This window comes from Elgaria multicarinata, chromosome 7 (assembly GCF_023053635.1).
Source record: "Elgaria multicarinata webbii isolate HBS135686 ecotype San Diego chromosome 7, rElgMul1.1.pri, whole genome shotgun sequence".
NCBI classification, from domain to species: Eukaryota; Metazoa; Chordata; class Lepidosauria; order Squamata; family Anguidae; genus Elgaria; species Elgaria multicarinata.
In genome coordinates, this window is record NC_086177.1 from 34,783,617 (window position 1) to 34,808,303 (window position 24,687).

The 24,687-nt window shown below is 43.9% G+C and overlaps 2 protein-coding genes across 2 annotated transcripts in view; one reads left to right on the forward strand and one right to left on the reverse strand.

The window, feature by feature from the left end:
* Window positions 1–23,813, reverse strand: ADTRP (androgen dependent TFPI regulating protein). The gene is made up of 6 exons (XM_063130366.1): window positions 23,198–23,813; window positions 19,839–19,973; window positions 15,110–15,211; window positions 8,314–8,429; window positions 3,949–4,100; window positions 1–2,521 (listed from the first exon to the last, which is right to left on the reverse strand). The coding sequence occupies exons 1-6, from the start codon at window positions 23,348–23,350 to the stop codon at window positions 2,475–2,477; spliced, it is 705 nt and encodes a 234-aa protein (XP_062986436.1). The 5' UTR covers window positions 23,351–23,813; the 3' UTR covers window positions 1–2,474.
* The window catches only part of SMIM13 (small integral membrane protein 13), a 312,816-nt gene that overhangs the window by 246,027 nt on the left and 42,102 nt on the right, over window positions 1–24,687 (forward strand). The window lies entirely within an intron of this gene.

Sequence of the window (24,687 nt, forward strand, 5' to 3'; positions counted from 1 at the left end):
CCAGCCATACTTCTAACACCCCTGGTCAGCGATTAAACTTGTCAGACACAACCACAGTGACTGGCCCACTTGTGTTCATGGAGATAGCCAAAATCATACCACCTTAAAATGGTGACACTGCATTTAATGCTTGGGAATGCTGCCTGTTAAAGGACACATTGGGTCACATTCATTTCTTTATTTGTCTTTTCAAAAGAATTGTTCCAGTGCTCTAAGGCTTAATAAGACAATGAAGCTAATAACAGAAATAAACTAGGAAATGAGGTTAGTAAATGAATGTAAAATATGGCAGAGAGATTTATGTTAAACAGTGCTTTAAATTATATACTTTGCCAGTTCATTCATGGAGCCATCGTAATTACATTATTTTGACTCAGGATTACCATATCTGAAACCTGAAAAAGGAAACCGTGTAACTGTCAGGAAATTCATTAACTCTTTTCTTAATTGCATATTCATATTTCAAGAGATTGCTTGCTTCTGGCCACATTGATTTCAGTGAATACGAAAATTTACATTACTTTGTAACCATTACTTTAATTTATAGCCATTGACTTTTCCCCCTAATCGTCTGATATAATGCCATCGTTGTTTTCTCCCACCTTAGTCAACATGATGTAGTACATAGGATTTGTTTAAAGATGGGCAAACGATGCTAGTCTGACTTAGAATAGGCGTGAATTTACAACTTTAACCTGGCCCCCGTCTTGACGGCAGCGCCTTGGTGCCGGGAGGCCTTGGGCTCCCGCACTTGTGCTCCTTCCTGGCATCTGCACCAGAAGGAGCACAAGTGCGGAGTTCCCACTGAGCACCAGAAAGGGGGGTGGAGGAACAGGGCAGCAAGAGGAGGTGGAAAACAGGGTCGTGAAGCGGCTCTCCTCCCTCTGACCTCCCTCTCACTGCCCAGTTCCTCCCCATCCCCATTTTTTTTTTATCTATAGATGCGAATGATCACATCTATAGATAAAAAAAAGGAGGGTGTGGAAGAAACAGGGCAGCAAAAGGACGATCAGAAGGAGGAGAGATGGTTTGCATCCCTGTCTTCCTCCCCCTCCCTTTTTATTATCTATAGATGCGATCCTTTGCATCTAGAGATAAAAAAAATAAAAACCAAAAAACAGTGGGGAGAGGAACCGGGCAGGCAGAGGGGGAGAAAGACAGGGACATGAACTGGCTCTCCTTCCTCTGATCTCTCTCTCGCTGCCCCATTCCTTTCACTCACTCACACACACACACACACACACACACACACACACACACACAGAGTTTGTTGTTGTTTTTTATCTATAGATGCAAAGGATCGCATCTATAGATAAGAAATAAAAATAAAAACAGGTGGGAGAGGAAGGGGGCAGCAAGAGGGAAGTCAGAGGGAGGATCCCTCTCTTCCTCCCCCTCTGGCTGTTCTGTTCCTCTCCCCCCCACATTTATTAATTTTTTTATCTATAGATGCGAAGGATCGCATCTATAGATAAAAAAATAAATAAAAAGGGAAAGGAAGGAACAGGGCAGCCAGAGGGGGAGGAAGAGAGGGACGTGCGGCACCCGAACCTGCCCTCCTCCAGCCGATGGCGACCAATCAGTGGTCCTCATCAGCTACAGCACGCTTCTGTGTCCAAAAACGTTGAGGTAAGTGCCAGACTTTTTTGGAGTGGATTTTAGGAGGTTTGCCCCTAGATGGCTTCGGGATGGGGGCTGCGTCGTATAGATGACCTGCCGCCACTCCAAATCCACCCTGGGGCAAAGCCTTCGTCAAGACAAGCCCCAGGTGTTGGGTTTGTTACTCTTAATTCCAAAACTGATCTGGCTTGGCTCCTCTAGGCCCACAAGCCTCTAGGATCTTGTTCGCACCAAGGCAGTCATTTAATCAGAGCCAAAACCTCTCCAAGCCTGCAGAAATCCTCCTAGTACAGGCCCTACCTCATCTCTCCCTACCCCAGATGACTCTTCAAGAGAGGTGGAAGGGTCTTACCTGCACCAGAAGAGCTGCAGTAGGCCTCTAGCTTTGCCTGGCATTGTGGGAACTTTAGTTTCCATAGCAATGTGACCCTGATGCACAAGGCCTGTGAGGTTGCCATGACTCTCCCAGTGCGGATCGGGCCCATTGACCTCCAGACCTCTGCACAGGGATGGCAAGGGTAATAGGGCAGCTGCAATCCATGCCAGAAAATTTGCAGCCTTGGGGGATCCCATGCACCAGTGATTGAATTGGCACAAGACAGGGCATTTCAGTAGGCCTGGCATGTGGCTTGATGTACTGGGGGATCCATCCTAACCTTTGTGAAGTCCAGTGAATGCCTCCAGAGTCCTGAAAGGGTTCTGTCCAGTCAGATTCCCCAAATCCAGGTTTGTGTGGTTGATTATTTTTTTTAATCTCTTGATTCATTTAAAGACAATAAATGTTAAACAGGGATGAGAGAAGGTTTCACACAGATCTTCCTCTTTCATAATCCACTCTGGCACCATTCGAAGTTTCATTTACTTTTCTTCTTGTAAACATCAAGTAATACTATTGAGTCACCTGTGCAAAGGCATAGAAGAACACAATTGCTTACTGGAGAGAGCCAAAATAACGAACATGCAAACACAACACGATTTTTGTTCTATAACAGAGAAGTGAACAACAGGACCTGGGCAAAATCTGGCCTCCCAAATGGTGCTGGCTGTCATTCTCGTTGCCAAACCAAAAATGAAAGAGAGCCGTGGGAATGGGATTTGCTAGTGGGCAACTCATGACAGGGAGAGGCTGTGACCGTTGCCCCTTCCTCAAAGTGGCTTTGCCTCAAAATTAATTGCCGGCTGGGTTAGTGGTCTAACTTTACCCAGTAACTGTAAAAATGGCTCACCTCACCATTGAAAGCTACACCACTTACCTCAGCAAACCCCTTTCATTGGTGAATTCAACGAGGCACCAACATGCGCCCCATAACATTCTGGTTTTCGGCTAGATTTTCACATTTGCGTAGCAGGCATGAATCTGATCTTCATCATGCATACAGGAACAGGGGGCAGGTTTGGTAACACACACAGGTTGCCCTGCCCCTGAAAATGACAATTACCAAAACTTAGCCCCTGACATCTGCTCCTGTTTGCATGGTGACGGTATGCAGGTTTATTAACCTAATTTGCTAGTTCATTTCTGGTTGTAGCCTCAGGGCATGTCTACACCATGCCTTAACCTGGGGATCGCTCTGGGGATCCTGGGGGCAGGGAGGGAAGATTCCTCCATTTCCCTGGGATAACCGGGACGGCTTTTAGCCCAATTTTCCCCACGGTCTCGGGATCATCCCGAGACCGCTGGAGGTGTGGGTGGCCATCCCGGTTTCATCCTGGCTCCTCACGAGTAAATGCAAGGGTGGAGAGATGGATAAAATCAGGCATGTAAACAGCTAGTGACCTGGGAGCTGCCTTGATGGCGCTGGGTTGCCGCCATGCTTAGGAAAACCCCGCGCTTTCGCTGCTGCGGGGTGGCAGCAGGTAATCCCGACGCTGGAAGCTGCACAGGCTTTCCGGTGGCCATTCGACTCACTGGGCCCAGCAGTGCTGGATGCTGGAGTGAAGTCAGAGTGAAGTCAGATGGCGGAGAGCTGTCATGACCTTGCTTCAGCAAGAAACATTGGGGTAAGTCCCCAACTTCTTTTATCACACAGCTTTGTCTATTTGCCCTGCAGTCTCTAATAATCAGGGGCTGCATCATATAATCGACACAGCACTGATTTGCAGCCACCGCGGGGCAAAGACAACATTTAGACAGCCCCTTGATCTCTGGAAGGAGTAAGATTCGGCTCCAGATGACCACACAGGGATACTAAGAGAGTTTATTCTCTTTTTTTCTTTTTCTTAAGATGCTGATATACTACAAATAACTACCATAAGAATGTGTAGGCTAATAAAAAAAAGTCTGTGGGCTAGTAACGTTTGAGCATTTAGTTGCAAGGCTGCACTTACCCCAAATCATGCGGCAGAGAAATTCTCCTACATTATAGAAAATCACGACGAAGACAAAGGAACCAAGCAATAACACTCCTATACCAAATGGACTTAGAGCCTCAAAGATAGGGTAGGGTCGCTTCCCAGTTACCATGCGAATCTGCTCCATCCTAGAAAAAGAGAAAAGGCATTTAGTTAGGACATCTCAAGTTAAAACACACACACACACTGGGTTGGATCCAGACTTAGGCATACTTAGAGTAGACCCACTGAAATCAATGGTACTTAAGGCTAACTTAAGTCCCATTGATTTCAATGGGTCTCTTCTAAATATGACTAAGTCTGGATCCAGCTCAATGTCTAAGCTTATGCCAAACAATAAATAAATTGTTTTTATTTATTTATGGTGCAATCCTATGCAAGTTTAGACAGAGAAAAAGGCCTACAACTCCCAGCATGCCCGAGCCAGCTGGCTGGGGCATGCTGGAAGTTGTAGGCCTTTTTTTCTGTCTCAACTTGCATAGGATTGCATCTTTAAAGAATTTATACCTCAGACATTTATACCTCAGACAAATTTGGGTGTTTTTTGTTTGTTTGTTTATTTTTTAAAAGACAGTCTTTACCTTCAGGCTTACAATCTAAAAAAATACGACACAGAAGGAAAAGGGTATGGGAGGAAAACAAAAGCAACGAAGCTCAGGCACCAGTTCTTAACGTTATATAGTTTGTATAATGGCCACCGGTGATAGAAACAGGTTACTCAGAGTTCAAAAACAGGTCTCAGTGGGATTCCCAGAAATAGCCCAGTGACTCAGACCTTTCTCATACGTCTGCAGTGGAGATGGATGTTGTTGTTGGCCTCGCAGGGTGGGATCGTGGCCTCAGAGTGCCTTGCTGGACTCTGCCAGCTTCTTGCCACTCTCACCATAAGCAGATAAGGCTTGGGAGAAGGGGGTGATGATCGCTCCCCCCCCCCCCACCAGATGGTCCTGCTGCTCATCCTTACAGGGCAGTTGGTTCTGATGGCAGGCCATGTGTCCTCTTTTACAGAGGATAGTCCTCTATTTGAAAGCCTCCTCAGTTTAAAGGGCTGTGCTCTCCAATTCCAGTTTACAGGTAAAGGACCATAAGAACGTTTGCCCATCCACAGCTAGCAACACCTGGACAGCAGATAGAATAGGCAGGTACAGAAGTCACCTGATCAGAATCTTCCACACTGTGGCGAGATGTACTGTAATTCTATTTAAATTATAATAATTATTGCTAAATTTGTATTTATGCATATAGACCCTGTTCAGACAACACACTAAGCCATGTGGTTAAGCATTTTGAGCTAAACATTATGGCTTGGCGTATTGTGTGAACCATGACTTAGTGTGTCATGTGAACCATTCCTAACCACGGTGGCTACAGAACCACAGTTTAAACATGCCCAGTAAACATTTGCAGCAAAAGGGTTAACGGCCTAACCATGGCTTAGCATGTTGTCCGAACATGCCCATAAATTAGCACATGCAAATGTTATGCAAATCACTGTCCTCTTCCTTTTTGGCAGTTCATAAATGGCCACCTTACCGGTGGCTTCTGTGAGGGGAAAGGAGGGGAGCAGACTGGCTGGTAAAGCAGCGAATGGAGATAGCACTCCCTCATGGCCTGCTGCTGCTTTTCTGGCACACAGGGAAGCTGGAATGTGACATTTAGGCTCAAAACATTTTTATCTTTTTGTTGCCAGGTTAAAACTGCCCTCTTCTCTCAGGCATTTCATAGCATACAATGAGCTTAAATTAGTTCTTGGATCATCTTGGCTGAGGGTTTAACAAATTGTTGTTAGATATATGTTGTTTGTGGTTTTCTGTAATTAGGTTGTTTATATATTTTGTATCAGGAGTTTTTAATTTTTGTAAACTGCCTAGAGAGCTTCAGCTATGGGGTGGTATAAAAATGTAATAAATGAAAATGTTACGAAAAACACACTTTTCAAAAAGCATGCTTAAACTAGCCACTTCTATTTTGAAGAAAGAGCAGCCGCTGGGGCCCTGATCCAGAACGTGCTCCCATTCCAAATTGGGGCACTGTGTTAGTTTCCTGCTGAAAATCACCACTGGCTGCTTTTTGCTCCCCAATCCCAGAAGTAGCACCTTCTAGGGCAAATAGCAGTAGGTGAGATTTTTTTTTAAAACTCCATTTAATAACAGGCATACAAACTCCTAAATTATATTTTTGCGCCTAGGGTAGCCAACCGTTTTGTTGTGAAGATGCCTATGCATGTATGTCGGGTCATCGTAAGTCACAACAAACAGCAAAATCCTAACTCAGGAGTGGGCAGAAGGTATAATGGAATCTACTGGTAGATCTGGGTTTGGACGTGTGTCAACTGGTTCTGGATGGAGTTACACTCCCCCTGAAAGACTGTGTTCACAGCTTGGGGGTGCTTCTGGATCCGTCACTCCAAATGACAGCCCAGATGGATGCGACGGCCAGGAGTGCCTACTATCAGCTTCAGCTGATACCCCAGCTGTGCCCCTTCCTAGAGTTAGAAGACCTAAAGACGGTAGTGCACACGTTGGTAACATCAAGGCTCGACTTCTGCAATGTGCTCTACATAGGGCTACCTTTGTGCCTAGTCCGGAAACTTCAACTAGTTCAAAATATGGCAGCCAGGCTGGTCACCGGTACACCTAGGTGTGACCATATTACACCAGTTTTAAAATCTCTTCACTGGCTGCCAATTAGTTTCCGAGCGAAGTATAAAGTGTTGGTTATTACCTTTAAGGCCCTACATGGTTTGGGTCCAAGCTACCTGCGGGATCGCCTTCTCCCGTACAGTCCACCCCACACACTCAGGTCCTCTGGGAAAAATCTACTTCAGCTATCAAAAACTAGATTAACAACTGTTACCAGGACCTTCTCGTCTGCTGCTCCCAGACTGTGGAATGGCCTGCTGGAGGAGACTTGTCAACTTAACAATCTACTAGCATTCAAGAAAGCTATAAAGACTGATCTTTTCCGGCAAGCCTATCCAGTGGAATTTTAAGATGTTTTTAGAATGTTTTAGGATGTTTTTAAGGGTATTTTTAACAATGTATATTATGTTTTAATTCAGTTTTATGTATTCTATCACTTATTGTTGTTCCCCGCCTCAATCAAAATGGAGAGGTGGGTAAGAAATAAATTATTATTATTATTATTATTATTATTATTATTATTATTATTATTATTTATCTCTAGGTGATTTGCAATAGATCAGCAAGGGTTACTTTCCAGCTCCCAATTGTTTAAGAATAGCAACAATAAAATTAGTTTTTCCAGCTAAATTCAGCTGCTGAAATGAAGAAAACTTGAGGTTATGCTCAGTTCTGTTCTAGTAATGAAAACAAATTCCTAGAACTCAGAATGTGTTCAGAGGCAAGTGTATATTCTAAGCGTATATCTATCCCACCTGGGATACGATTTCCATTCAGATCAAAGGACAACATTCAGCATACCTGCAATTCTCCCCTAACATAGCCTGTGGTACTGCAGTGGGCGGAGCCACAAAAGCTCCTCTCAGTATTTATTTTATTTACAACATTTATATATTGCTCCACATCTGTACAGATTGCAGGGTGGTGAACAACAGAAGATAAAAAGAACAAAAGACCATATTAAAATCTTTTTTTTAAAAAAAAAAACACCAACAGAATATGGAAGCCGTTAAACTAGCCTTCCTCAATCTAGCGTCCTCCACTTTTGCACTCCAATACCCATCAGGCCCAATCAGTGTGGCCAGTGGGAAATATAGGCCCCATGCAGACAACATGCTAAATCGTGCTGCTTAACCACAAAATGGTTAACGGAATGTATTAACCTTAATGCATTCCATTAACCAATTTGTGGTTAAGCAGCACAGTTTAGTGTGTTGTCTGAACGGGGCCATAGTCTAAAATATCCAGGGGGCACCAGGCTGAGTCGAACTGCTTTAAACATTAAGGGTTCAAAGCAAGAGTGCTGAGTGAATCTCAAAAACGTCTGCTCGAAGCTCACAACAGCAAAACATGTAGGCAACACAAATCACAGCCCTTGAGTAATAAAGCAAACTGGTACATGGGAAAGGAATTTTGATAAGCGGCGTGCATAATCTCATTAGGTTTTGGATTTGATTAGGCTAAAAAGCTCCTCATACAGCCTAATGTATGGGTTGTATAATGCAGTTGTTCACACAGGTCTAAAGCTTTTCTAAAGTCAGATCAGGGAGGCCATTGTAGCTGAACAGTCAGGATTTCTTTCAGCAGAACGTCTTTTCAAGTGGGGACATTGTGGCTGCATGTAATAACTAAGTGAGAGAAGGCCAAAAGCATGTGAAAGAGACTTTATTCATAAAAAATAAATAAATTAATAACTTACCAACCCATATAGGCAAAAGCTGTAGCAGCTGTTAATGTTAACCCTTTAGCTTTCGATGGATAACGGCGAGGTGTGATAAACATGTCTAACAGGGTTAATGGAAATATAGCACTGTGCTGGGAGGAAAATACAAGGTGTCATATAAAATTGTAAGCCAGGATACAAGCAAAAACAACCATGTCTTGTAGCACCTTAAATTTATTCTGGCATAAACTTTTGCGGAATATAGCTACTTCAAAAAATAATACTCCATGCAAGTGAGCTATAGTCCATGAAAGATTACGCCAGACTCAAATTGTTAGTCTTTAAGGTGACACAAGGCTCTTTATCATTAGTTATAAAAAATATGGGTGCTTCCTCTAGAGCAGCCTTCCTCAACCTGGGGCGCTCCAGATGTGTTGGACTACAACTCCCAGAATGCCCCAGCCGCTGGCTGGGGCATTCTGGGAGATGCAGTCCAACACATCTGGAGCGCCCCAGGTTGAGGAAGGCTGCTCTAGAGAATAGGGGGATATACTTCCACGATGATCCCCACAAACAAACAGCAGAGACCAGGGAACTAGTTTTTGCAGACAATGCAACTTTTAATAACAACGCTATAGTTTGAAGCGTATCATTAATATTTTAAATTTCATATTGATGTGACAATTGTATTGTTTCCAATAGCATTTATTATTGCATATATGTATGAGATTCCAAAGGGGGTGCAAATGGAGTTAAAAAACAAAACAGAAGCAGCTTATTATTATTATTATTAGTCCTGGAATGATAAAAGATGGCCTGGTCAGTGGTTTCAGAAATTTCATTTAAGCTTGCCTCCATTTCTATTTTTCTCCACCCGTAACAATTTACAGTGAAAGAATGATACATTTACAACTAGAGTAAGTGAATTTGTAGTGATTAATATTGATAAAGCCAAATGCCAAAGCACTGCATGACTGACCACTTATTGCAAGGTTTTCTGTTTGCCAATGACTTTCAATTAGCTCTCCAAATGAATTCCTTTCGCTAGACAATGGAAAGCTGACTGTAGTGATGGCATTAGTAATGGACCATATACTGCGATTTAAAACTAGTTGAAAGCCCTTTAAATGCATTTTGTTTTCTTCTCAGGAAAGTGGTCCCTGCTCATAGCAATTTTTAATATGTCTCTAGTCACACCGCACACCATGAACCATTAAAGGCAATTAAACTTCATTTTCACTGTAATGTATTGTTTAATCTAGCATTCATTCAAATAAATGCAAGCTTTGTTCTTTGAGCAAATTAAAAAAAATGTTTAAAAAGCAAATCTTAATAATTAGGCCTGGATTGACACCAGTCTCTGAGGGTTGGCAAAAATGGCTGGAAACAATGACTCATTCTTGTATTTTCAATTAACAGTTTTCTTTTCAGTTTCCCTTGCAACAAGTAAAACTGACAAAGGAAAACAATTATCACAGAGCAAGGAGGAACTATTTCACTCTCAGTCCCCCCACCACGAAAAAATCAACAACACTGATCTGAACAAGTGTAGCATTCTGGCTGTTAATGAATGGAATGCATGAAGAATTTTATTCTGACTGCCTATGAAAGCGTTGCTTCACTATGAGTTCTGTATTATTTTGTTTTGATTTATTTCCTGATAGGAGTCTAATTAGTTGCTTTGCTTTCTAAGGAAAGCATAATAGTCTGCTATCTTTTGGGGGCTGGCATGATAGGATACTACCATATATATTGAATAGGATACTACCTTTTCTTGGGGTGGGTGGGGAGGAAATTCTACATTTCTTCAACGCAGTTGTTCCAAACTTTCTGTCCTTACAGAACACATTCCAGATGGATTTGTCTGCACTAGTGGTATCTCTGCGTGTCTGCTGTGGAACCCCCTGGATGCTGCTGAGGATTGTGGGGGACGGGGTGCTTTAGGATGCATAGTCTGCTAATCAGGGCTGGCCCAAGGTATTCTGCTGACTGAGGCAAAGAACATGGTGGCATCTGCCCTCCATTCCATGTACAGAAACCAACAGGTTAACCTTGATGCAACAACACTTGCAACACCATAGTGTCCTCCACCACCCTCAAGGGCAGTAGGCTTAGCTTAGGAAGTGAAGGACAGGCCATCTGGCCCTCACAGCTCTGTCCTCCAAGAAAGAGGAATGGCTGAGGGCCTGCTACTGATGTTCCCCAGTATCTGCCGCCTAAGGTGGTTGTTTCACTCTGCCTAATAGTAGAGCCAGCCCTGCAGCTGATGTGGGGCAGACTTGCTGGGCCTCACCATCAGCCCTCACAAACAAAGACTGCACTCTAGAATACACTTAACACTTCCTAGTGGGACCAGCCCAACCATTGGGTAGAACAAGGTGGCCATCTCCAGGGGCTAATTTTGTGAAAGCGCAACAGATTGTTATTTATTTAATTTATTACTTCAAGGGAGGGCTAATGGTGCTTGTCGGAATTTCTGCCTCGGGTAGCACATTGTCTTGGGCTGGGCTAGGCTGGCTCTACTGTCGTGGCTCTGCATTGCAGAGGGAAACCGGTGGTGGCAACAGCTCTCTTCCACGAACCTTGTCCCCCATTTCGCTACAATCCCATCAAGGGACTGTTGAGGTGCCACACGTTTCATATAATACAGTTTGAAAATTATGGCTTTGTGGGATCTTTTTGACCCCACAGATTAGAGTGAAGATTCTCTGAATCGTAAAACACACATTCTCCTTGGAAAATGGAGGCATTTATTATTTTCAGAGGAATTAATGTCTATTCAACATTACTACGAGAGAGATAAATAAGGAATTGTATATCCTCTTCTCTGCATCACAATATATACTTTCATTACTTTCACAAGCTTATTAGGAAGCTGGTGTCATGTGGCAGCTAAGAGAGTGTGAGCTGAGAAATCCCAGGTTACCTCAGCCATGAACTCATAAGGACACCTTAAGCAGCCTGCTCTTGCTCAGTTTCTCCTGCACACTTCCCCCATCACCTCTGGGGATAATAATGCTGACTTATCTTACAGGATTTTTGAAATGATTAGTGAAGAATTTGGTTTCCCTGGGTCAGAGATTCACAAATGCAGTGGCCAACGGAGACCACAAATCTCTTTTCCGCGACCACTTGTCTCCCAGTTACGCAGCCCAAAATGCGGGGGTGGGGTGGGGACTCATTGCCTTCCCTACTCTCTGTGCATTACAGAAAACCTGGAGGTGAGAAGTAGCTCTTAGTTCACACTGGCTAGGAGAGACAGACTCTGTCCTTCTCTCAAGAGAACTTGGACAGAGGAAAGGGTCCATCAGTCAGTTCACACCAATCTTTGGGGACAAGCAGACACGATACATAGTCACAGGTCGTTTCTACAGCAGCCCAAAAACAGCTGGGTCCCTGTGCATCCAAATGATGCACAGGGACTCCCGGGGGCAGGGAGGGATGAACACGGGTTTTCCCAGGGATAAGTACTCCCTGGGAAAACCGGATTCCTCCCGCGGTCTTGGGATCATCCCGAGACCGTGGGAGGTGTGTGGCCATCCGTCCAGGCTTCTTCCCTCCTCCCCACAAGTAGCGGGGGTCATCAGAGGGAAGGAGACAGGACAGGGGGAGTCCAGGGCCATCGGGAGTGGGGTGGGGAGCACGGTTGGGGCGTTTGTTTTTTTACCTTATTTTTTGCTGGAGCATGAGGGCGCTCCAGCTCCTTCGCCTTTAAAAAAAAAAGGCACCCACAACACGTGCGACGTCCCTCCTCCCATCCAGGACATTGCACAGCCGTGTAGACACAGGGCAACGATCCCGGAAGTAGGTAAATCCGGGATCACCCCCTCTCCGGCCCTCTACACCTGTAGGTGCAGAAAGGGCCATAGTTAGAAGCAGTGAGAGACTGCCCGTTCCCTTTTCCGATTGCTCTGCATGTGCCCTGTGGGAATCACAAATAATGGCTAGCTCTCAAGCCCTCCAGAAATTTAGAGGTGCCTGTCATGGATGATTTTAAGAGAGAGAGAGAGAGAGAATAGTACATATAGTCCTGTGCACACCCATAAACATTGACTGCACACACTCCTTTATATATCCAATTTATCCTACATAAATATACACTCACCTGCACTTCAGGTATATACTCCTAGCCACTTTCCACCCTCCAAGTAGTGATTCTCAAAGCCAAACTACGTGTAAGAGCAGGAGATGCAAGATCAGATCTCCTTTTGATTAGGAGTGAATAGCTGCAGCCACGAGGGTGTGGCGGGGGAAAAGACTGGGAAAGAAGGGGTTAACCCTTTCCCTTAAGCCAGGGGTCCCCAACCTTTTTGAACCTAGAGGCACATTTGGGAATTGGAGAAACTCCTGTGGGTACCACCACAAAATGGCTCCCATGGAGGATGTGGCTAGTCACATAATGGCTGCCGTGTGTGTGTGTGAATGGAAAGAGTTGCTTCCTGGGCCGCCCATTCCTCATCTGTCCACATAGACCTTTCCCCTCTGTGCTCTCTCTCTCTCTGTCTCTCCCCACTCCCAGCCTCTAGCCTCGCTTTTTCTCCCCCCCAATTCCCTTCCTTCACTATTTCTCTCTCTTCCCCATCCCTAGCCTCGCTCTTTCTCTGCCTTCCTAGCCCCTCTATCTTACCGTTTCTCCCTCTGCTAGCCTCACTCTTTTTCTCCCCTCTCCTGCCTTGCCTGGCTTTCTCTTCCTGCTTCTGAACAGGTGACCAGTGGCAGGTTCAGGATCAGGAAAGAGAACTTTGCACCTTAACATTTTTTCCATTTTTCATGAGCTATTTTTTTTAAAGAGAGGGCAGGGAGTGAAAAGCTTTGCGGGCTTCACTGGAGAGCCCTGCCCCAGAACATTTCCCACGAAGTCTCTGATTGCGTCATGAGGAGGAAACATACCATATGGATCCCTGTGTGCTTTTACCCCGCAGAGCAAATAGCAGCTGGGGAGGGGATGATTGTGACCACAAGGAGGGCAAAGGGTTAAAGCTCCCATAAACCCACCCCCACAAGCATCTTGAGCTGGATTATTCCCCATGCAACTTTCGCCCTAGTGAAGCATGCAGAATATAAATAGCCTAACTGGGGCAGATATCATAACGTTTGCCTTTCCTTTGCCGTCAGCCTTTCCATAAATGAGCCCTATTACACATTCAAGTAGGGCTTCACCCTGCCAAAAAACCATAGATTGGAGTTTAGTTTAGCAATTCTGTACACAGATTTCCTTCTTTGATTTTTTTTTTAATGGTTGTTGAGAAAGTGCGCCTGACCCCAAGCACTGCAGGCACAAGACTCTGGAGAAGGAACCTAAAAGGCTTACAGCGGCAACGTTTCTACTCCTGATTGTGCACATTTGATTCCCACCAAACACTTCAGAGTAGACTCTGTGCTGGTCCCTGCCTGTTTGCCTGACAAAAGGAGCTAATGGCTGCAGAAATTGTAAATTTTATTTATCTGTTACATTTATAGCTCACCTTTCCTCTGATGAGCTCAAAGAAACATAGATCACCCCCATCTCACGACAACCCTGTGAAGTAGGAACGGCTGAGAGAAAATGATTGGTCCAAATCCAGCCACTGAGCTTCCTGCCTTCAGGGAGGCGGGGGCAAGATTAGAACTAGGCCACCACTCTAGCTCAGCCTTCTCCAGGTGCCCTCTGGGTAATTTGGACCACAACCCCCAGCATTCATCACCATTGGCCATGATGGCTGGGACTGATGGAAACGGAAGGTTGAAATTTAAACATTTAAAAGGTGAACTCTCCGATGCTACATGAGGTCCCAGTAGGATTTCCAGAGGGGAAAGGGTGGATTTTCAGTATGCTGCATAGCTCATTAGGCCTCTTCCTCAGAGCTAGCATTCTAGAGGATTAAATGACGCAAAATCAATTGCACAGGCCAAAAATACAGAACTTGGGTTGTCATGGCACAGAATGCTGAACTTCTTGTTGCACCGCCCTGAGTTAGAGCCAGAAGCCTAACACGGCACTGAACAGAGATGGTTGAGACATTGTCTTGGGAAGGATGGTTTCATTTGTTTTCACTCTTATGACTCAGTCTTGTGCTGAACTTTTCCTCCCACCTACCCCCCCCAGAGGACACGTCATGAATTTAGCACACACCCACAACTTCTATTTTACTGGCAACATCTTTGCCCTTGACCAGCAAAGGCTCTTTTAACACATCCTGCCCTTTTCATTTTGCTTTAAGCAAAGGAAATAAAATTAAAAATTAAAAACATAGAAGTATAGAAACCTCTTAGTATCATTTAGTTCCTCCATTTGATGCTACCATTCACTGCTTGGTTGGTGAGCTCTTCCTAGATACCTTTTGGGATCTTTCACGCCTTTCTAAAAATTACCAAGCATTCATTTGTATTCCCAGGCATTCTGCATTGTATAACACTCTGTTTACAGCAACAGCAGTTTCATTATTTTGTATGCACTGCAGTAACCTAGAAAGTTTCTCTCCGCCCCCAATATAATGACTTCACATCTTTCCATTGACTTAAAACTTGGCAAGCAATGATTCACTGACATTCCCTCCCACCCTGCTTTAAGGCTCCTTTTGGCAATTCACACATCCACTCATACAGTTCTACGAACACTTAGCACCGAACAAAAAATTGCACTGTCTGGACCAGATCCAAGCAAAGTTAAGCACTTCTCATTAATTGCAGTATGAAGGATTAAGAGTAGGTTTCACTCCCACTGAAAGCAATGGGATTTAAAGTGCATAATTTGCTAGATCATGCCTGCTTTCTTTTGCAAACACTGGAATGTTTATTGCAAGATCTCTTTGCTTTGTTCAGGGTTTTTGGTTTGGTTTGGTTTCTTACTCACCATAGCATGATTCAACCAAGGAAGAATGACTAAATCGAGGTTCTTAGGAAAAACCAGCTCCCGATCATAAGAGAATAATATCCAAAAGATCGTAAACACAAACTGAAATAAAGCATTTACATTTTAAGTCATTTATTTAGTTTATGTAAAAATATGATGGCTTATCTAACAATTGCACATAACAAGACAAAATACTAAAAGAGAGGAAGAGAGAGAGAGTGGGGTCAACCTTCTTAAAATCACAGCATCTTGGTACAATGGTTTTTGAAATGGGGAAGAACTAATGCAGGTGTTTCAGACCTTGTCATAACTGCATATACTTCATGATTCCAAAATTCATTTTATGAAAACTAGCCAGCACTCAACTACAGAATGTAGGTACCAGTCTTTAATCCTTGATTGGATAAAGTAGTAACTAGAGAGCCTATAAGGCAGCCTTCCTCAACCTGGGGCGCTCCAGATGTGTTGGACTGCACCTCCCAGAATGCCCCAGCCAGCCGAGCTGGCTGGGGCATTCTGGGAGTTGTAGTCCAACACATCTGGGGCGCCCCAGGTTGAGGAAGGCTGCTATAGGGAAAGGATGTGGAAACTTTTGTTTTGTCAAGGGCCAGATACCTTCAGAGTATCTGGCCCTTGGGGGCCACATGCTTGGGATAGGCATAGCCAAAGCCAGTGGTAGGCAGATCCAGAGCCAAAAGTGGGTGAAACCACCCTTATGCTCTCTCCACTGAGTAATCAAAACTATCCAGCCCATGCACATCATTAGGCTGACAGTAGCTCTGTTTTGAAATTCAGCCCTGATGAAAATGCAACTTAATTTAAAAGTGCTCAGATGAAATAAATGTCAATGGTCAGATTCAGATTTTTTAATAATGTATTTATTTAGGGAAGATCTCCAGATTTGGGGACTTCAACTCCCACAAGTCTCTGCCAACGTGGTCAATGGTCAGGTATACTGGGAGTTAACATCCAAAACACCTGGAGACCTGCTTTCTGCCCCCCCCCCCCGGTCTAGACTACTTTCTCTTTGCGTACAAAGGCTGCTATATGATGAAATGCACAAAAAGCCATTTTAAAGCTACATAAACATTTGTACAATGACTTTTCCAATGAATGCTTTTCCTTCCACAATTTTAGATTTCAAAAGACCTTTGTACTTTCTCTTTGGCAAAGGCTGCCCACAGCAAGATGGGAATGGAGAATGTTAGGAGCTGCCTTAGAGAGAGCCACATCACTGATTCAGCAAGCGGCAGCCCAAGGCCTTAGGCAGACACTCTTTTCCAGCCAGGCTGTTTGAAATCCTTTTAAATGAAGGTCCCAGGGGCTTGCAGGTATGCCAAGCATGAACACTACCATCAAGCAATGGGCCTTCCCCCTAGGGTAGAAAACCTGTAAGGTCAGTAGGGTACGAAGAGTAACCCTGGGCAAAGAGAGGGTACCATGTTTTTCCCCCAGGCCTACGTTTAGGTTCTGATCTACAAAACCTTCATAGAACAAGAACAGATTGTAATTTTGGGCAGTGGCTTTAATCAACTTGACAAATACTGGAAGTGGGCCAATTTCGACACTGGATCATTTTTCCAGTATTGGTCGCATTGTATTGGCTTTTTTCTTTTCTTTTCTTTGAGCGCAAGCTGTCTGCATGAGAGCAGGCTAGGGACTCAAGAGCTGAGAAAGGATGTTCTCTGCTAAATATAGTACGCATTGCTTATAAATGGAAACAATTCCTTCTCTGTCTTTAGCCCTTTACCTCCAGGCTCAGCACAGGCACTAACTGCCAGGTTGAAGAAATGACATCGAAATGCCTCCTCCTGCTCCTTCTGGGGCCAGAACTACACCAAGCAGGATATAACACTTTGAAAGTGATTTGAAAACAGTATATGGTATGTGTCATGGGCCCCAACAGTTGTCAGTGCACTTCCATACTGCTATAAAGCAGTAGTGTAGATCCTGCCTGAGTGTGCCAAGGAAAAGTGTCTCCATTTAGGGCTCCATCACCCCTATTTTCCCCCCTCTAGTTTGTCTCCAAGTTTTTTTTAATCTCCGTTTCATAAGCACGGCAAGGGCTCCCTCACACACGGTCCCTTTCAGGTGGGTTTTTGCTTGTTTGCTCTTCCACTCCACCCCGCCCCTTCTCCTTCCTCCTCCGGTTCATTGGTTGTGGTACTCTGATGGGTGTGGGCTCTTCCTGCCCTCGCCCTCGCTCTGGCTTTGTTATCTAGCAATTACCTTTAAGGTTTCATCTGGGCTCCATTTCTGCAGGCAATGAGTGGGGGGGCGGCTGTTGGAGCACTAAAAAGTACATTCAACCGACTAACAAGTCCCTACAATGAGCATGCTGAAGGGGGAGAACCGCCCCACCCTCCCTTTTTGTCATCAAGACTCCATTAGCACACGCCCCCAACAAAGGAAAAAACGAGAAGGGAAAATAATCCAGACTTTCCCTGCACCAAAATAAAACACAACAAGGGGGGCGGGGGAGAGGCGAGATGAGTGCAGGACAAAGACAACATCATGTGAGTACTGTGCTGCAACCACAAACCAGGAATGGTGAATATGCGATAAATCACTGATGTGATGGAGCCCATAATCTTACTTTGACTTCTTGTGAGTTTTACCTGCTTAAGCTAGAGTGTTACTCTACTGCACAGCTGCAAATATATGAAGAATTGTTTTTCATTACAAACACAGGACTTTTAAGGTGCTCAGTCTAGGAACAAATTCATTTCTAACAGAACAGGCCATGCTTTGGAAAAAAAAACCCATAAAGGAACCTGAATGAAGGCAGGGGTGTGTTTCCCTTGCTAACTTTGTTTCCCCCCAAAAGGGGCAGCCTTGGTTCCTGTTGAGAACAAGCAACTTGGAATGTAAGGGCTAATCAGGTTATTAGCCTCACATCTAGGCCGATCCTTTGGGAGCATTTAGTGGTACTACATGAGGTGAAAAATGGATGGGTAGGTACTGCTGCACTTTTTCTTCCTGTGGAAGTTGTCAACTCAGGAAAGGAGAACTTGTGCACCTCCACCATAGAGGGATGCATTTGATCCAGATGCAAGGGACATACGTGTGTTTGTTTTACGGGCATGACAACATACAGTACGAAACATACAAACACATGTGCTAAGTGACCCATGAAATGTTCCTCTGGAAGTTAGTACATAACTATCAAATGGGGTATATAGGAAGATGCCTTATACCCAGTCAAATGATTTGTCTGTCTAACCCAGTATTTTCAGCTTTGACTGGCAGCAGCTTACCAAAGTTTTAGATTGGAATCTTTCCCAACCGTACCTGGAGAAGTCAGGAGTTGCATGTATTCAGGCATGTATTCAACCACTGAGCTACAATGCTAAGTGCAGGCAGAATACGAAGTTCTTCTCTACCACACAGAAGTTCGCTGGCTTTCCAGAGGACAAGTCTTGAAGCGCTTGATTGAACTTTGAACAGAAGTTTCACTTTTTTTGAGAGAAAAAGAAAGCCCACTCTCTGAACAGTTTGACGGTGAGGAATTCATTCACGGCTTGGCCTACTTGGCAGATATTTTTGGCCATATGAATGAGGTGAATCTTGTGACTCAAGGCCCTGGAGTCACCATGATGGATGCTGCTGAAAGACTGCAAGCTTTTCTGGCCAAACTGCCACTGTGGAAGAGGAGGTTGGAAGCAGGCAACTATGCAAACTTTCCAATGTTAGAGGAAGTGCTTCTGCAGGATGGAATTGAGAGTGACAAAGCCGTGCTAAGTTCTCTGCAGGCAGAATTCTGCAGACATCTGGATAGTCTGCAGAACTCTTTCAAAGGTTACTTCTGCTCAGGTGACCATAAAGTTGAAACATGGATTCGTAATCCTTTCCTTGCTGACATAGACTGTATTAGTGATGTAGTAGACCTTGCCAAAGATGACATCATTGACCAGAGGACAAAGGAAATGTTACGAATTGAATTCAGCTCGAAGAGCCTTGGAGAATTCTGGTGTGCCTGGCCTACCCTAGTCTGGTAAAGCGAGCTATGGGTGCTTTGATTCCGTTTGCCACTACATACCTTTGAGAGTCAAGGTTTTCAGCACTTGTTTCTATCAAAACGAAAAGTCGAAATCGATTGGATGCTAAAGATGACATTTGTGTTACCTTGTCAAAGACCACTCCATAGTTTCATCTTCTTATTCAAGCCAAACAACAACCTTCTCATTGAAATGAACTTTTGAGCAGAATGAAAGTTTTGTTTTGTTTAATTTGCACATGATGATTGTATTTCATTTTTGTATGGAATGGCCATTAATTTTTGCATGAAAAAGAGTGAGAAACATATTTTTAGCTTGTTCACTTTATTCATACTTTGTGTATGTCATACACTGTATGAGGCAATCAATTTTCAATAAAATAAAGCATGTTCATTGCATGCAAAGCTGTGTTTATGTGCTTATGTGCATTTTTCTAGGGAGGGGGTCCATAGCTTTCACCAGATTTTCAAAGGGGTCCGTGACTCAAAAAAGGTTAAGAACCACTGAGCTAGAGGCTACCACTTCACTTTGAAGCAATCCCAGATGCCAGTGAGAAAATACAAAAATATTTTTAAAATAAAAATTGGGAGGAGTAGGCTGGGCACTGAGGAAAGGGCACATTGGTTACCCCTGACTTAAAGCATCAGCATTCTCTCAGAATAATCCTTTCATAATAAGTAAACTATCTGCTAGGGCTATAATAATGATTACTATGTTTATTTGTAACTTACCATGCTCATAGGAAAAGCCAGGCTAGCAAAGATCAAGTCTCTGAGGGGAAATATGGACTTGGCAATTCGATATTTCTTCGTTAGTACACATACGTCAGCCAGCAAGGAGACCCCATAGAAAATAGCCTGCAAAGCCTAAATTAATTACAAGTAATGAGCAGATCTTCATCCAGTTTTAATTGTACACACCTCAACAAACTCCATTCTTGCTCTTAAGGGAGCCATTTTCAGGGTGAACCATGAATCAGCACTGTGAAAATAGCCACTGGCTAATGCTAGCTTATTTACTGAAAGTGTTTTAATAAATTAGTTTGGGTGGTAAACTTTAACACTGTCTTGTTTAATGGGCTTAAATAAGAAGATTTTATGAGACTAGGCAGCTTTGTTTAGCTTGAATGTGCAAAGATCCATTAATTTAAGAACGGGGGGGGGGAGGGGGGATGACCTAAAAGGAGCAATATAGCAAGGTAGTGGCTCAGCTATAGATAGATTCCCAGTATCATACTGTTAGCAGAGGACACAAAAGCCATGGAGTCTGAAGAGCATCCATCTGAGAATATGCCAAATGGGGGAAATAGATGATCTTGCAGCCAGAAAACCAAACCAACAAGAGTACACCACAAAACGCTGTAGCAAAGAAAGGTTTATTAGCACACACGAAAAGAGTTAGTTGTACAGGGAGAATACACCCTACAAAAATAGATGAAGGGACCTTCAACCAACACTGGGGAAGCAGGGGACATGTTTAGCCAATATTGCAGTGGTGGTGCTCCTGAGTACTTGTTTTACTGTATCCCCATGTAAAGGAATGATTCCTAGTGGTGGGTGTGTGGGCCTCCCCTGAGAAGGACTGCATGCACTAAGGCGGGCTGCATTGCACACCCCTCTGCATGTGTTTCGGTCCTCTCTCCTTAGACCACGTTGGTTAACTTGGTTTTATGGATTACATATCTACAAATCTAAATAAAAAAAGATGTTTAAATTACAGATAGAGGCATAAGGTAACATTAGGGAAAATGTCCTAACTTTATGATCAGTCCAGCAGCAGGTGGATCCGAAGAACTGTTCACTGTCTTAAACATATCCAGTGGGATTTTGGACTTTACCCCCTTGGAACAGCAGTTTACCACTACCACTGTCCTAGCACAAATGGCTTTTCAAATTTATCTCAGAACCCAAGAGTCTTATAGCACCTGAAAGACTAATCGATTTATTGTGACATAAGCTTTCGTGGGTCCGCTTTGCCAGGTGTTAGCCTCGCCAACACCGTAGTAGAGTATGTTGCAACAGACTAATACAGCTCGCCCTTCCGAAATGTTACTCTGGTCCGAGGTGGTTTGCAATGCAGCTTAGGGGACTATTGTTTGAACAACACAGGTCCAAAGCTTGTTTGGGTTTGTGAAACTAGTTGCACAGGCCATGACACCAAGAATGCTCAATCTCCCTTCCTGGAATAAAAACAAGTAGAAGCTTCTGCCTGGAATGCTGGCAGAACTGCCCAGAGAGCTTCAGCTATTGGGCGGTATAGAAATGAAATGAAATAAATAAATAAATATTAGGAGTTTGGACTTGATGATGCTCATCAGTTCACCTTTCAACTCTCTTTTTGATTATTATTAGTCTTTAACTTTCTGCTGCTGCTGCTGCTGTTGTTGTTATGTTTATTTCTCTAGCACCATTAATATACTTGGGATTTTGCAAAGTAAAGAGGAAAGTTCCTGCTTGCCAGAGCTTACAATAGAAATATCAAAAGTAAAGAGAAAAACAGAGAGGGAAGGAAGACGTACTTGTGGAAACTGCAAAAGCAATTGCTCATATTTGGGGCTTCCTGGCAGAAGATCCATGTACAGAAGTATGTCTGCTACAACGAATGCTTCCAGATGGGCAGCTCCTCATACAACAAGGGTGCATCTGGATGAAGCTTTTATCACACCATTGCCGTGCCTCATTCACAGAATTTTATGGGGGTTCCCAGGGACAACATCTTCCTTTCATCAGCCTCCCATGGTTTCCCACCGCTTCTTCCAACGTTTTTCTTAATTGCTGCACAATGCTTTCTGATGGTTAACGCTAGGACCCCTCCATCTGAAAGCACCCCAAATCAAAAGGCATTGTGTGTCTATTTCAGCTTTTTCTCCCTAACCAATTTTTATGGTAAGCAAAAAGGATGGAAGAAGCACTGGGAAAACGTGGGCGGTGTACAAATGGAAAACATGGTTGCATGTTTAACCAGCAGGTTAAATTCCGGGTTTTTGGTAGCATGACTGCAGGATGATGATGATAATCATCATCAACATCATCATCATCTCACCTGGAAGCACCTAGAATCCCTATGAAGTGGCAGAATGGCGATAATTTAAAGTGCAGCATGAGTAGGAGAAGTTGACCCATCCACTGTATATCTCTTTCACACATAGCTGTTTAAAAGCCATTTCCCCCCTGACAGGCCTCTAAGTGCTTCCAGAAGAACAGGTCCTAGTGCCACCACTCAGAAGGCCTTGCGTAGCTCTTCTGGCTGTTTCTATAAACAATCTTCTGCACTAAGGAAAAAAAATGGAAGCAGTGGGAAAACGTGGAAAGGCTACAGAAGTGGAGGATGACAACATCTGGACTTCCTGTAAAATTCTGCACATGAGGTAATGCGATGCCAACATAAAAGTCTCATCTGGAAGCATCAGCTGCCACTGGAAGTAACTCCCTCCGGGATTAAGAAAAAGGGGGGGGTTTTAAAAGCTGCTTTGGATGGGAAAACAAAAGCAAGGGGAGAGTTCAGCTCCCTCCTCTCACCCACCCAGCACTTCAAATGCCCCCCATCTCTCTCCCCAGCCCTGCCCAAGCCTACTTGCAGTTTCAATTGGTGATGTGATCTAAGGTGCTGGAATCTGTTGTGGCAATTGGCACCACAGACTTTGCTCTATGACTGAAAAGGTCTATAAATCAATAAAGGAATGGAGCGGGCAGAAGGAAAGTCTCCCGATGATTTAGACACCAACTTCCAAAAAGCCCTGCCAGCATGGCCAATGCTTAGGAATGCTGGGAGTTGAAGTCCAAAACATCTGGAGTTCTACCCCTGCTTTAAAGTAATCAAATCAAACCTCTCTCTCTCTCTCTCTCTCTCTCTCTCTCTCTGTTTTTATGGATTTATAGACGTTCTCAGTCGAGGAGCAAAGGCCTTGGGGGAGTTTGCCACCACAGCAGTAACCGCTTCCAGCTTGCTAAGGGGGCTCCCGCGATTCCCTGGCTCCCCGCATGCTCTTTAACAGCAGGAAGCAGGAACCACCTGCTTCCTGAGGTGCAGATGGCGGCCGACCGGAGGGCTACCGTTTGCTAGCGTCGGCGAGGGCACCGGCAGCGCTTACCACATGGAGACACGTCAAGAATTTCCACGGCCCGGCGTAGCCAGGGATGCCCGTCTTTTTCTCTGGGTCCAGTAGATGGGTGATCGAATGGATTAGAAACGCGTACCAGGCAAAAACCAGGCAATGGCAGAGAGCGAGCGAAGAGGTCTTCATTGTTCAGCCGGGAGCAGAACTCAGCAGCCTCTCCTTTTCCTTCTCCCTTTTCTCCTTCTCCCCTTCAAGCGTTCATTCGGAGCAGCTCCCGCCGCAGGAGGCTTTACGGTTGGGAGAACGGCAGGAAGCTTTGCAGACACGGGGTGGACATGAACAGTTGCAATCGTCCCGAGTGGACTTTGCCTCCTTTTCTCTCTCGCTTTCCTTTGCGCTGCTCCGCGGCCCTCACACAAACCAGGTTGATTCTTTGTATTTAAATGCCTTGCTCAAGATTACGGAAGATTAGTTGCCCAGTTACATAACTTTTTGGCGTTTTATTAAAATGAGTGGGTCGGAAGAGGGGTGGAGGAGTTTGCATAACTAAATAATATATTCAGAAGGTCGTCGTTATTGCACAAGAACCAGTTTTCTCTTGAACTGCATAGTTAAATTAAGTGATACTGAAATCTCTGTTGCACCATCATCTTTGGAGAAAAGGGAGGGTGAAAGCAATGCTTTGTGTCTATTTAGAGTAGACCCACCGAATTAAATGGGACCTAAGTGAAACTAACATTGGATACAAGCCGTTATTGTCTTCGTTATTTTAAGGACACCATATACATTTAGGGCTGAAGGAGAAGTAAAGTATTAACCTGCACCTGTTGCAGCTTTTGATTTAACCATATGGCAGCCAGGATCTGATATTTCGGGATTGCAATCTTGTAAGTAAGCTTGCATAGGATTGCACTGTTAATATTATTTTTTGGAAAGCATGGAGAGCTGGTGCCTTGTTCTGCTTTCTCATATAACTCTATACTGACATGTTCTATTATCTCATTTTTTAATGTGCTGAACAGGTGTAAACATTAAAGGGCAGATAGGATGAGCCCTGCAGAAGCCCGCTCATTACCTCCCCAAGTTGGAGAAGGTACCATTTATAAGCACACTTTGAGTCCAATTCTATAGCCAAATTATTTATTTATTTATTTATTACATTTTTATACCGCCCAATAGCTGAAGCTCTCTGGGCGGTTCACAAAAATTAAAACCATAATAAAACAACCAACAGGTTAAAAGCACAAATACAAAATACAGTATAAAAAGCACAACCAGGATAAAACCACGCAGCAAAATTGATATATGATTAAAATACAGAGTTAGAACAGTAAAATTTAAATTTAAGTTAAAACTGAGTGTTAAAATACTGTTCAATTTAGTTCAATTTAGCCCACTTTTAGCTAGTTTGTTAATCAAAATGTCATGTTGTGCTTTGTCAAAAGATTTGCAGAAGTCATGATATATTATGTACGCAACATTCCCACAGTCCACAAGGGAGATTACCCGATCAAAAAATGAGG